General features: G+C 43.9%; 1 protein-coding gene across 1 annotated transcript in view; it reads right to left on the reverse strand.

Moving 5' to 3' along the window:
• Positions 1-9,341, reverse strand: part of MAP7 (microtubule associated protein 7) — a 166,062-nt gene extending 156,721 nt beyond the window's left edge. Inside the window, exon 1 of the mRNA XM_060283922.2 lies at positions 9,152-9,341. Coding sequence (XP_060139905.1) covers positions 9,152-9,218 — 67 coding nt within the window. The 5' untranslated portion in view covers positions 9,219-9,341. The remainder of the gene's footprint in view (positions 1-9,151) is intronic.
• Between the last annotated feature and the right edge of the window lie 3,880 nt (positions 9,342-13,221).

Raw genomic sequence — 13,221 nt, forward strand, 5'->3', positions numbered from 1 at the left:
TCCCACCCCTAGAGATCCTCAGATAATTGCCTAGGGTGCGGCGCGGGCATCCAGATATTTAAAAGGCCCCCAGGTGATTTTTCACTCACTGCCAAGATTGAGAAGCAATGATCTGAACCAGTGATGCTCCAGCACACGACCTCAATAATCGGTTCAACAACATAACCGTATGGCCAAGCAGAGAGCTATATTCAACTGAACCCACCAGGACTGCGGGGTGTACTAATTTAGAGCATCTACCATGAACAGAAACCAATCCGGGAGGAATGCAGGAAGCAGGCAACCAGGCCCTGCTTGGTGTCTCTGCCACACTAAAGAGTCTGGTCAGGAGCTTCTGGGAAAGAGGCCTGGATTAAAATCTTGAAAAGCAGCCCGGTATATTTACTGTAGTCAATTATGCACATTACTGCCACCAAAACAGGCCTTGTGTTGGGTTGTGGGAACACTAAAAGAAGGGGGGGGGGGTCCTTCCAGAACTTCACCTTGGAATTTAAACTCTTCCTAGAATATAGCTTCTTTTCTACTTTAAACGGTGTCAGGGATACAAGTTTTATACGTGGAAGGTTATGCCATAGTAAGTAGTAATGCTTCTGTTTACCAGAAAGCCAACTCCAAAAAGGAGGCTTTAATAGCATTAAAAAAGGCACAAAAGAAATTTTAACATATCCCAAATCTCAATACTCTATACTTAAATATACACAGTTTTACTAACAATGCTTGCAAAGCCCAGTTCACATATACCAAATGCATTTCACTCGGCTTCCTTTCTGCTTAGTTTTGCATCCCTACGTTCATCTGCACTATCCGGTCAGGTGTGTCCATTGTCGGCATTTTCTCACAATTCTCTCTCACAACTGCTTCTGTAGGAGCTTTCAAGGATGAGGAACTGTTGAGTGCAGTGAATTCTTGTCAAAAATATATTACTCTTCAAATCAAAATTCAAAGTGGCACTTATTAAAAGAAAATCTTATAGATTTTCTCAACTGGCTATTTCTCAAATAAAGATACTAAGGAGAACGGTAAACAAATAGAGAAAAACCATCTGATGCCATTTAAATTTGTGAACTATAAGTCAGAGCATTTTCAAGAGTTAATGAAGAGGGGACTTCGCTGGCAGTCCAGTGGTTAAGGATCCGAGCTTCCAGTGCAGGGTAAGCAGGTTCGATCCCTGGTTGGGGAACCAAGATCCCATGTGCTGCATGGCACAGCCAAAAATAAATAAAATAAAATGTGATATGGTTTAAAAAAAATTTTTTTTAAAAGAGTTAATGAAGAGGAAGAAAGCACTGACCCACTGAAGAGCTAGACAAACTTTAAAGCTTGATTTTCTATGGATAAAGAAGATGTGATTATCTATCTACATATTATATATATATATATCTACACACACACACACACACACACAATGGAATACTACTCAGCCATAAAAAAGAACGAAATAATGCCATTTGCAGCAACATGGATGCAACTAGAAATTATCATACTAAGTGAAGTAAGTCAGAAAGAGAAAGACAAATACCATATGATATCACTTATATGTGAAATCTATAATATACCACAAATGAACCTATCTACAAAACAGAAACAGACTCACAAAGAGAAGAGACTTGTGGCTGCCAAGGGGTGGGGCTGGGGAGGGATGGACTGCGGGTTTGGGGTTAGTAGGTGCAAACTATTACATATAGAATGGATAAACAAGGTCCTACTGTATAGCACTGGGAACTATATTCAATATCATTGGGATAAACCATAATGGAAAAGAACATAAAAAAGAATGTATATATGTGTATACTGAGTGTGCTGTACAGCAGAAATTAACACATTGTAAATCAACTATACTTCAATAAAAATTTTTTAAAAATGGATTTTCTAGAAAAAAGTAAGCCTGAACATCATACACATTTAGCATATAGAACCTTAGACCATGCTCAGTGGTTAAATGTCCAAAGACATTATCAAGACTTTTTACAAAGCTCTGCAAACACACTTCAGTAACTGAGAACAGATACTAAGTACCGGGTTTGACAACATAAATTCTGCCAACAAAGAGTAATCCAGGCAATAAAACAAATTATACCATCAATATTTCCAGCTTCCTAACTGCAAAAAACACCAAAAAAGTTATTTCCAAATTCTGGAAAGCTGTATCTCAAGGGATTAGAAGACAGACATTAAAGAGAAGAGAATTTGGATTGGCATGGGATGTGGTGGATGACAGCACTTCTGTTCATAATCAACTTCAGAATGCAGACTCCACAAGAAATAAATACTATGGGGATAAAAAAGAATAAAGAAGCCCATGACATTAGAGCCAAATAAAAACTCCACATTATACCCGGGCTCTAGGAGCAACTCTACCTCCACAAGTTTTCCTAGTTTAAGTGAGCATCATTTAGCGTCCCTAAGGGCACTATTTTACTTTGAGGTGATTACATTGCTTTACTAAGAGAACTTGGTGAAATGGCTAAAAAGCAAAACTAAACATAACAACATCAAGTGTTGGCAAGGATGCAGAGCAAGTAAGACTCACATACGCTGCTTGTAGGAATGCAAGATTGCACAGCCATTCCACAGAACAGTTCATCAGTTTCTTATAAACATACACTTACATATGAGTCAGCAATTCCACTCCCAGGTATTGCCCTTAGATAAATAAGAAAAACCTGTACATAAATGTTTACAGCAGCATTACTTATATCACCAAAGCCTGGAAATAACCCAATGTTTCTCAATGGGTGGATGGATTAATCTGTGGGACTTCCTTACAACTGGCAAACTGCCACCAATAAATACTGATACACAAAACGCGTCTGAATCTCAAATGCATTATATGCTAAGTGAAAAAAATTCAGCCTCAAAAGTCTATGCGAGAAGATGTGGTACATATATACAATGGAACATTACTCAGCCAAAAGGAATGAAATTGGGTCATCCGTAGAGACGTGGATGGACCTAGAGTCTGTCATACAGAGTGAAAGTCAGAAAGAGAAAAGCAGATACCGTATGCTAACACATATACATGGAATCTAGAAAAATGGTACAGATGAACCAGTTTGCAAGGCAGAAACAGAGGCACAGATGTAGAGAACAAACATGGACACCAAGGTGGGGAAAGCTGGGGGAGGGGGTATGAACTGGGAGATTGGGATTGACATGTATACACTAATATGTATAAAATAGATAACTAATAAGAACCTGCTGTATAAAAAAAATTAAATTTAAATAAGTCTATGTGTATGATTCCACTTTTATGACACTCTGGAAGAGGCAGAACTAGGATGGTGAACAGATCAGTGGTTGCCAGGCATTAAGGATAGGAGGACATGACTGCAGAGGGGTGGCATGAGGGAATTCTCTGGGGCAAGAGAACTCTTCCGGATCTTTATCATAGCGGTGGTTACATGACTATACATTCGACAAAACAATGAATTGTACACCCCCCCAAAGCAGTAAACTGTATGCAAATTAAAAAGTTTTAATTAGAAAAATTTCAAAGGGGGACTTTCCTGGTGGCACAGTGGTTAAGAATACACCTGCCAATGCAGGGGACATGGGTTCGAGCCCTGGTCTGGGAAGATCCCACATGCCGCGGAGCAACTAAGCCCTCGAGCCACAACTACAGAGCCCACATGCCAGAACTACTGAAGCCCACGTGCCTAGAGCCCGTGCTCCGGAACAAGAGAAGCCACTGCAATGAGAAGGCTGTGCACCGCAACGAAGAATAGCCCCCGCTCACCGCAACTCGAGAAAGCCCGCGTGCAGCAACGAAGACCCAGCACAGCCAATAAATAATAAATAAATTTTAAAAAGAAAAATTTCAAGGATTTGACATTTTTTCCTTTCACCAGTGAATTTTATGTAGGGTCTTTTAAATTGGCTACCTTTACCTTCCAACTGCTAGTCTATTAATCACATAATCTGCTACATACCCTGAAATGCCTCTTCTGGGGGTGATCAGTGACTACTCGGTAACCACGCCAATGGTTTTTTTTTTTCCTCTTCACTCTGTGAATCCTCAACCTCCTCGTCCCTCTCCCTTGGCAGGTATGGCATTGCTCAATTACGCTTTTCCTGACTTTCTGGCTTTTCCACCTTCTTTGCTGGTTCTTCCTCCTCCTGTGCTTGAAGTGCTGTCTCATCCCCTTTCCATTTTTCTTTCAAAACTCTCCTCACCCTCATGGCTTCAATCACGTTCCCCTTATGGAATGAATCCCAGAGTCCCAACCTGTTTTTCTCCTTCTTCCCATCCTTCCATGTGCCCATTAGACATTTCTACTTACACGTCCCCCTTGCATCTCAAATCTCCATGTTTAAAGCAGAGATTTTTCTAGTTCTCCTACCAAAACCAGGTCCTCCTCATGACTATCTTCATGCCACCCTTAAACCAATGAGCCAAACTTAAACCTGGTGTATAATATTATATGTCAACTTTTTACCTGCATCCTTTGACACATGCCTCTGTAGAATCTTGAGTTAATCATTCTCTTCCCATTTCCACTGCCATGCCACAGTGCTGGCCCAACGCCTGCCCAGAAGACTTCTGCAGGAACTTCAAAGCCAGCCCGTATGTAGCTGAACGTGTCCTGCTTAAATCCCTCCTCTAGTCTACACTGCTACTTCAAAATGAGGATCACATGGGTAGAATACCGATCACCTCGCTATCACCAGAGATTTGGCTAATCTGCCTGGTTATGCCTTATGTTCCTCATACACTCTCCCCTTCCCCCGCCCCGTGATACCCTTCCCAAAGCAGCAAAAATCAATCAAGGGAATGACTTTCCTAGATGAAGGGACCATGCATTCCTAAAAGGCACAGCTGAGCTCTTCTGCTAGACTTGGCAATCAAGCTTTCAAGATCCATGGGTAGACAATTGCCTAATTTATCGCACTTTATTAAAGATATGTTATCCTTAGGAATCATCAACATTTCCTCACTGCCTGCAGAATCATGTACTAACCTCTTAAGCTTGATCACGCCACAATTTGGCCTCAACGTGCCTTCATTCCTAATCCACCTCTAGACTCTTTCATGATGAGCCTCACACAGTCAATATGACCAAAACTTTGCTCTTTTCCACATCTGCACCTTTATATTTCTCTCTTTCCTCCATTCAACTTTATATGTCATTTACCCATTAAAAAAATTTAAATTACTATGCCCAGTATGTTTTCCATGATGAAAGACCACAGCTGGAAGTAATTCTTTCTTCACTTAACTCCTCATAGCCTGCAATTATTTGTTTGTGAGTGATGTTTTCCTTTTGAAATCCACGGACCATGTCCTCATCAACCTTTCAGCCACCATAAAGCTTTATAGAAGGTACATATTTCTTGGTCAAATTATGCTAAGCCTCAATATTTTCAATTCTTATAACAATATAATGAGACCTGAGTTTTAAAAAATAACCCATTTCAAATGATTTTCTGTCATGCACCAGGAGGCAAAGATGTTATTTTTTTTTTTAGAGAACATGCCAATACGAATTAGTGTTTCATACACATGCCTAACTAATGATATCCAATAAAGGCACTCTCCTGAGCACAAATGCCTCGTCTAATAATACTTTCCTCCTACTTCGCAAGATGCAAGAGCCAGCCAAAATATAACAGGAAAAAAGTTATCTATTCACTTGGAATGAAGCATTAATAGCTTTAGGACGTGACTTTCAGAACAATGAGTTTAATAACAAATTGTAGTCTGAACCCCATCTAACAATTTTTATTTGCAGGTATTTGTAGACCCTGAAATCTAATACCTTAAATATCACTTTTTAATTTGGAAAAATGCAGTGAAGGGTCATGATCCAGATCACAAAAAAGGCCCATGTTGTTCCCCTGCACTGCCTGCTAAAGAGAGAAAAAGCCCAGTTCCAGGTTCTATGTCATTTCCCCCAAAGGAATAGCAACAGAATTCACAGATTATAGGTATTAACTTATTCCCTGTGCATGAAAGTGTGCTCTTATGAGTTAGTCAAAAGCAGCTTTAACTTTGGTCTTAATTCAGTAGGCTTTTTAAAAGGGAGTTATTAAATTGAGAAATTACCTCTGCACACTCTCACAGCTCTGGGCACTAGCATACGATTAAGTACACAAAGCCTGGGCAGAGGCAATTTTGTGAATTTCAATCTGTTACCAAAATAATAATTAAAAAAGGACTTGACATCCTCTAGTGGTGAAATTGAAAACTTGTTTCCAAGTCAATTATTCTTCTCAGTTCTTGCCTACCTTTTGTTATTGAAATACATGTGGAAAGAACTGTTCATTCTCAAGAAAAATTTAAAAAATCACCGTAAAGAATGTGACTTGACTACCTTTGAGTAGAAAATATATACTGACAGAAATAGCTTTTAAATGTTGAAATAAATATGATTTTTATATGCTACCTTTCAATATTCTTAACAAATGTCTCATTTTATAGGTCGTATACTGCCAATTTTCAACCCATCCTTGATACACATACATACATATGTATATGATTATGAACACATTACAGGTGTTATACTTTTTATTTTTTTGTGGTACGCGGGCCTCTCACTGTTGTGGCCTCTCCCGTTGCGGAGCACAGGCTCCGGACGCGCAGGCTCAGCGGCCATGGCTCACAGGCCTAGCCGCTCCGTGGCATGTGGGATCTTCCCGGACCGGGGCATGAACCCGTGTCCCCTGCATCGGCAGGCGGACTCTCAACCATTGCGCCACCAGGGAAGCCCTACAGGTGTTATTTTTATAATCACCTGAGATTCTAAACTAAATTGCCCTAAAATTAGACCACAGTCTTTGCACATGGACAGAAAACCTAAGAGAGACATTTAAGAATGGGTCCTACCACCTAACAACCAGTTCTAAAAAGGGAATAAAATGAATCCCTCAACAAATGTTGCTATTTGAGGTGGCAATTTTCACCTGTTGATGGTAATAAAAGACAGAAATCCGCACCCCACCCCCCAAAAACCCACCTCAATACAATCCTGTAATTGTTAAAAAAAATAATGACTTGCAGCATTTGAATGTTATAATGTGCAATATGTCCATAAGAATGAAGTACTACATTGAAGTCTGATACTCAGGTATAGGTCACATGTCTTAAATATATGGAAAACTTTGTAAGTTGTTAAAATTCAAGCAGTCCTCACTTGTACACTCAAAATATCGCTACCTAGACTTCAATATATATATATTTTTCACCTTTCTTCTTTCTTTGACACCTGCTCACACAGGTGCTCTGAGCACGAAAAACCTTAATAGTAATCCAGGGTTAGAAAAATAGGAAAAAGATGCGAGCCGGAAATAAGTTTTAGTTAAATTATAAAGTACAATTATTCGAAAGACCATTTATAAAATTTGTCCCTTGGAAACTGGAGTTTCTAGGTAGAGATGTGGAAGAATTGTTTTCTATGAAGGAGACGGCAGCCAATTAAATTGCTCTCTTCATAAAGAAAATATTTCACTGACAGCCACAGGGTTGATTTGTAGGTTAATTGTTAGAAGCATGACCAGTTCGTTAGTTAACATGCTTGGGCACTGAATAAGCTAGTTTGTAGTTCACTTACATCTGAACAACTTGTTCACGTGCAGATTCTAGGAAGTGTTTATTTATTTGAGCAAAAACTACTGTGTACAGAAGCAGGTTTTTTTTTTTTTTTTCTTTGTGGGGATTAGGCACCAAACCATTTATATTCTCAATGAGGATGCTGCCCTCCTGCTGCCCTCTCTTGGGGGACCGTAACCCTAAGCACCCGGCTTCTCAAGTTCCCTAAAGCAATTACAAAGGCACGTCCTCTAAGCCACCCGTTCCCACCCCAAACGAAAATAATGACCTGCCAATCTTTCAAACATTTTAAGACAAGATAAACCACCCTACAGGAAATAGCGTGACTTCAAAGTAAACAAGTTCAAGATTCCTTGTCTTAACCTCAGGTATTTTCGCTGGAGGGATTAAGTCTTTAGTCTTTAGGCACCCAAACTCTACCTAGCAGAACAGATACACCATTTGCAAATACTCTTATAGCTTTCTTGGACCTTTCACATCAAAATAAGCATACCTTCTAAGTCAATACCTCTTTTTTGAGGGTGGGGGAAGTCTTACATTTAGGTAACAATTGTTTCCAGTTATGTGTAAGCAGAAAACACAACACAGGGAGCCTGCAATTTGAATGTCTTTTTAAAATAAGAAACTGCCTCACCGCCCCCATCCCAAGTGTAGGAAGGTACCAGAAACAGTTTACTGGCCAAGAATAGAAGAGGGGAGTAGGAGACAGGAGTGGATCTGCAAGAAAAAACTATCGCGAGGGGGAAAATCGGCTGCATATAGTAAAATGGGGGAGGGGAGGACTTAATGCTCTTGGAGATGTGAGCTCCTGCCCCTGCCTCTGGCGTGGAAGTTGGGAAGAGGGGGTTCCTCGACACAGCGCCCTGATGAGCCGAGCCAACGTTCCTGCCTTGGGTTGGTGCACGGACTACAAACATGAACGCCGAGGGCCCTTGTTTCAAGTCAACGAATCTCTGAGCCCTCCCCAGCACCTGCAGGCCCCCATCACCCTGCAACCAGCCCCTGCCTCGCGACCCCAGATCTCAGAACTCTCGTGAGCCGGTCGTTAACTGCGGACCCCAGGCCAGCGGGCGGGCGCTGCTCACGCGCGACCATCGCGCCGGGCTACCCCGGCACCCGGTGCGCCGGTTAAGGCCGGAGAGTTTGCGCAGAAAATGGTAATCCTGCTAGCCGTACCTGGCCGAGGATTATTCCGGCTGACGGTTTGGTTTGGGGGATACGATTTTCCCATTCAATTGAATCAGACCCAGCCCGGCAGGTGGGAGAGGAGCGGCCAGCGTCTCTCCACTTCCTCCTCCCGCCCGCGCTTCCACCTGTTTGGGGTAAGTCGAGCTGGAGCGCAAGAGGGGCGGCCGGCACTGCAGCGGGCGCCGGCGAACTTGGGCGCCGGGGCCGAGCAGCCGACGCGCGGAGGCGGAGGGCAAGCGGGCTCCGAGCCGGGGTACGCGGCCCGCCGAGCTGGCCTTTCCGGGCCGCAGCCGGGCGGGGGAGGGGAGCGCCGGCGCCCCGCGCGAGTCCCTCCCCCCACCCCCTCCCGCCCCAGGCCGGCTCGCTCTTCCCGGCCCGAGCCCGCCGGACCACCACCTGCCCCCGCAGCTCAGTCACCTGTTTCGCTCTGCGCAGCGCCATCGCCGCCCGTGTGGCCGTCGCCGCCAGCTCTCAGGTCCGCCATGGTGCTCTGATGACGCTCCGGGAGAGCCGCTCCGCCCTCTTCCTCGGCTTGGCTCCCGCCGGCCAACCCCCCTGCCGGGCCCCCGGCCCAGACAGGTGAACGCCGTCAGGGAAGGGCGGAGGAAGGAAGGAACGAGCGCTCGCGAGCCCGAGGCGGCCTGGGCCCGGCGCGCGGGCGCGCCCCCTCGTGGGCAGGTGCGGCGTGGCAGCCACTCCGACCCACGCGGCTGGGTTTCCGCAACCAGAGAGCGGGCGGAGCCAGGCACCTGGGCCTCGAGCTTGAGGCCCCGGCTGCCCGCACCTCGAGGTCTGGAGGCGGGTCGGCGACGCTTGGTGGCGCTATGAACTGGGACGGTCTGAGGATCAGTCAAAGTGAGGCGAGAGCGTGCGGACGGTCTATTCGTCTCTGAGCTCTGAAGCAGCCAGGTCAATGTTACTTTCGCCAGGACTGGCGTTCATGCTGACAGCCGCCAGAGTATGATGCCACGTGGAAAGCCGAAGTACACGAGCTGGATTCCACACTGCGGTCCGGTCTCCATTCTGCGCTTTAGGACGCCATTGTTGATGACCTGTCTTTTCACCAGGCTTCTATATCTGATGAACCCCAGGGCATACAGCTTAATGAAACTTGTGCCCAGTGATGTGGCTTTTCTTATTCTTGATTTCCGGTTAGCAACTACCCTGTGACTCCTGTCTTGCTCCGGAAGACCAGGAAAAAAAGTTTCTTTTTTTAAAGAAACATTATTAGCTGCAGAGAAACCAATTTCTGCTCTAATAAGCAAATAAACGTTAAGCAACAAAACGCTGAGAAAAAAAAAGTAGCCTGTATAAATGGAAACATAAAGGAACAAAACTGAGGAGCGCTCAGTTCTGCCTCGTTACACAGAGATGTACTCCCACAGACTCGGTCGGCTGAACACAAACGGCAAGCTCCCAACAGTTTTCAACCCTTTCAAGGACTTCAGCAGAATCGAGTGGACACCCAAGCGTGCCTGAGAACAGTGTTGGATTTCTCGCTAGGGTGACAATTCTTACCATCCTTGCACGCACATCCTGCCACTCTGAGCCCAGCAGTGGACTGGTTTCGTTTGGTTTACTGGGTCACTGGCTGACTAGGTAGAGGTTTTGCTTAAGGGACACTTGTGCTGTGGTTTGTAGTCATGGATTTTCCCTTAGTGCCATTTCTACAGTGGACCAGGCAAACTGCTCATTTAGCAATATGATCTTCCTAAATCACTTTCAAATAACTCTTATCACACTTCTAATCGATAAAAATAAAACACCAGGTGGGTGGAAGTAGTTTTAGACCTCAGCTTGGGCCCAAGCAAAGATATATTTTACGACATTGTCACCAGAGTTTAAGACACTTTCCTGTGAACATCAGAAAGACCCCCCTAAGCTGAATTTTGAGAGTTGAATTCTCTGGAAGAACCTTGGGAAAAGGAGGTGATTTGTTTTCAAAAGGAGGTGTTTGTTTTCTGCTATACCATTTACTGAAGTAAACCAATGAGTTCTTTCTTTGACTCCCCACCCCCCCAAATATCGAAGACTAATTGGTGTTTTTATTTGTATGCGTGTTTGGTTTTGTGTGTGCTTATCCCTTCTCTCATTCTTTTGATAACTTATGTTTCAGTTTGTCACAAGTTACACAAAAATAAATGCAATAAGAAACGCACCGAAATTCTTCACTTGGGCCCTGTACAGACTTTGCATTCCAAACCTCACACGGTGTCTGTAACAGGGTGGACTGTTGCGTGAATGCAGGAATGGATGACGTCTGTTAAATGTCACACACCACCACGTTGTGCTTTCTGTTGTCCTTTACTTAGAACATGGAAGCCATCTGTCCTGAGCTCTCACATCCATCTCGGAATCTCACGGAATCATCATGATCCCCTTTCCTGGGGAAGAGCTGAACTTCCTGATGCCACCTCCTCCGCTCCTGCCTCCTTTGAAACCTCATCCCTCCCTCCTGCCTACTCCTCAAGTGCCTCCATTCCAGGCGCTCTGCCCCCAACAAATACATTTAGGAGTCTTTGATTCAGAACATTTCTTCCTTTGACTTCCACCCTCCCAATCTCTTGTCATACATTTTGTTCACCAAAGGGTATACATGTGTGGACTCCAGTACCATCATCAGCTTATCATCTTTGTTTAACCAGCTGTGGTCTTTCTTACCTGTCTATAAAAACTTTCTAGGTCACAAAATCAAATAAACTGTTATTCTTTTTTAATCCGTCATTCCCTTAGACTTTCTGCAGCACTCGACCCTGATCGTCTTCCTCGTGACTTACGCCACTGGCCTGGTTTTTTTCACATTCCTCTGTGACCAGTTCTTTTGTCCTTTTGGGGACTTAAACTCCTCCTCCTTCTCGACTTGTCCCCAAACTTCCCTCCTCCCCAAATCTTAGGCCATAACCTTTCTGCTCTACTCTGTTTCTCACAGTCCTCATTTACTATTATCTCCATCCAAGTGACTCCTAAATCCAGAATCAATACTCTTGACCTCAGTCCTGACTTCCACCAATACATTCTCAATGGTCTCCGCACATGCTAGCACGATGCCCTGCCATTCATTCAACATGTCCCAGACCAGCACCGCCCCAAACTTGCCTATTTTTGAATCCTTCTCTCACTCACACAGGCTTAACATCTATCCTTTCGCTTTCATTGTCATCACTGCCCAAATCCGTGTTTCCAAATCTTGTCAATTCATTGTTCTGATTCCACCTTCTCAATTCCTATTGCTCTAACTCCTACTAGACCCTCATTCACATCTGAAACAGTCTCTGAACTGCTCTGTTCAATTTCCGTTCCCCCAATTTACCCAACACAACTTCACCAGGTTAATCTTCTAATACACAGCTACTTTACACACACCCACTCCCTTGCTAAAAAAAACCTGAGTCCCCGTTTCTACGTAATTAAATACTAACTTCACTTCCCTCCCTGACCACCCCCCAATCATATCCTGAGCTCTCTCCTATCCCATTTTCCACTTCTCATCTCTATAATTTATATTTCCAGCCAAGTAAGAATTTGAATGAGTTAAAATCTTTGAGTGCTTTAATGCAATATAAAAGTTGTTCACTTTCTCTAGAACACCTTAAAAATCTCTTTCTGCCTTTGTTCTTGGAGCTCTTTGCCCAGAGCGACTTCTCCAGTCCTAATTTAGTAATTCCTTCCTTCCAAGGCCTCCTCAGTGAAGCCTGTTCCACCTGCCCAGGCTCCCAGCAAGCCTGTCCTCTGAACCTCTTCAGGGCCTTCTGAGCTTGCCACTTGTCCAGCCTTTAATACAGACTAGATGTGATTTGTTACTGCAAACCTGTCTCTTCAACCTGATACGAATTACGTGGTGGCAGGGACTTTGTCTTCTCTTTCTCTATAGGTGTCCGTAAAGTCTGGAGCCATCAGTTATTTGATTTGTTGACAGACTGCAGATGTCCTTGATGACACACGTGCCTTACCTGGATTCTGAATTTGATGGGCTTCACGTATCTCTCTCCTGCTGCTACAGCTGGGTTCGCAGTGATTCCGCACTGTCACACTGTTTCATGTGACGGCTTGGGAATGAATGAAACAAAATATGCAATGACAGAATTGGGAGAGAGAGGTCAAAATGTGGTTAAAAAGAAACATTGGATCTACTTTTCCCAGCAAATTCCAGTTTTGTTTCTCTAATGAGACTGCCGCCAGCACCCATGCATAACTGTTTTGTTACAAACCATCTTTCTGGGTTCAGCTCTGGACCTTCACTTCTCTGTAAAGCCTTTCTTGACCCCCTCTGGCAGTTAGATGTAACTATAGCACTTACTACATGTACTGTTCTTTTATTGTCTTGATTCCACGTCTGACAGTGAGCTTCAGGGCCAAGAACTGTGTCTTCTTCAGGCACAGGATGCAGTACCCAGTACGTATTTACTAAGTACTTTGGAATGAATAACGAGGTAACACTAGCAGGCGGCATCGCAGTGTTCACTGTCTGCTAAGCATTGCACTATGCA

This window comes from Globicephala melas, chromosome 14, assembly GCF_963455315.2.
Source record: "Globicephala melas chromosome 14, mGloMel1.2, whole genome shotgun sequence".
Lineage (NCBI taxonomy): Eukaryota > Metazoa > Chordata > Mammalia > Artiodactyla > Delphinidae > Globicephala > Globicephala melas.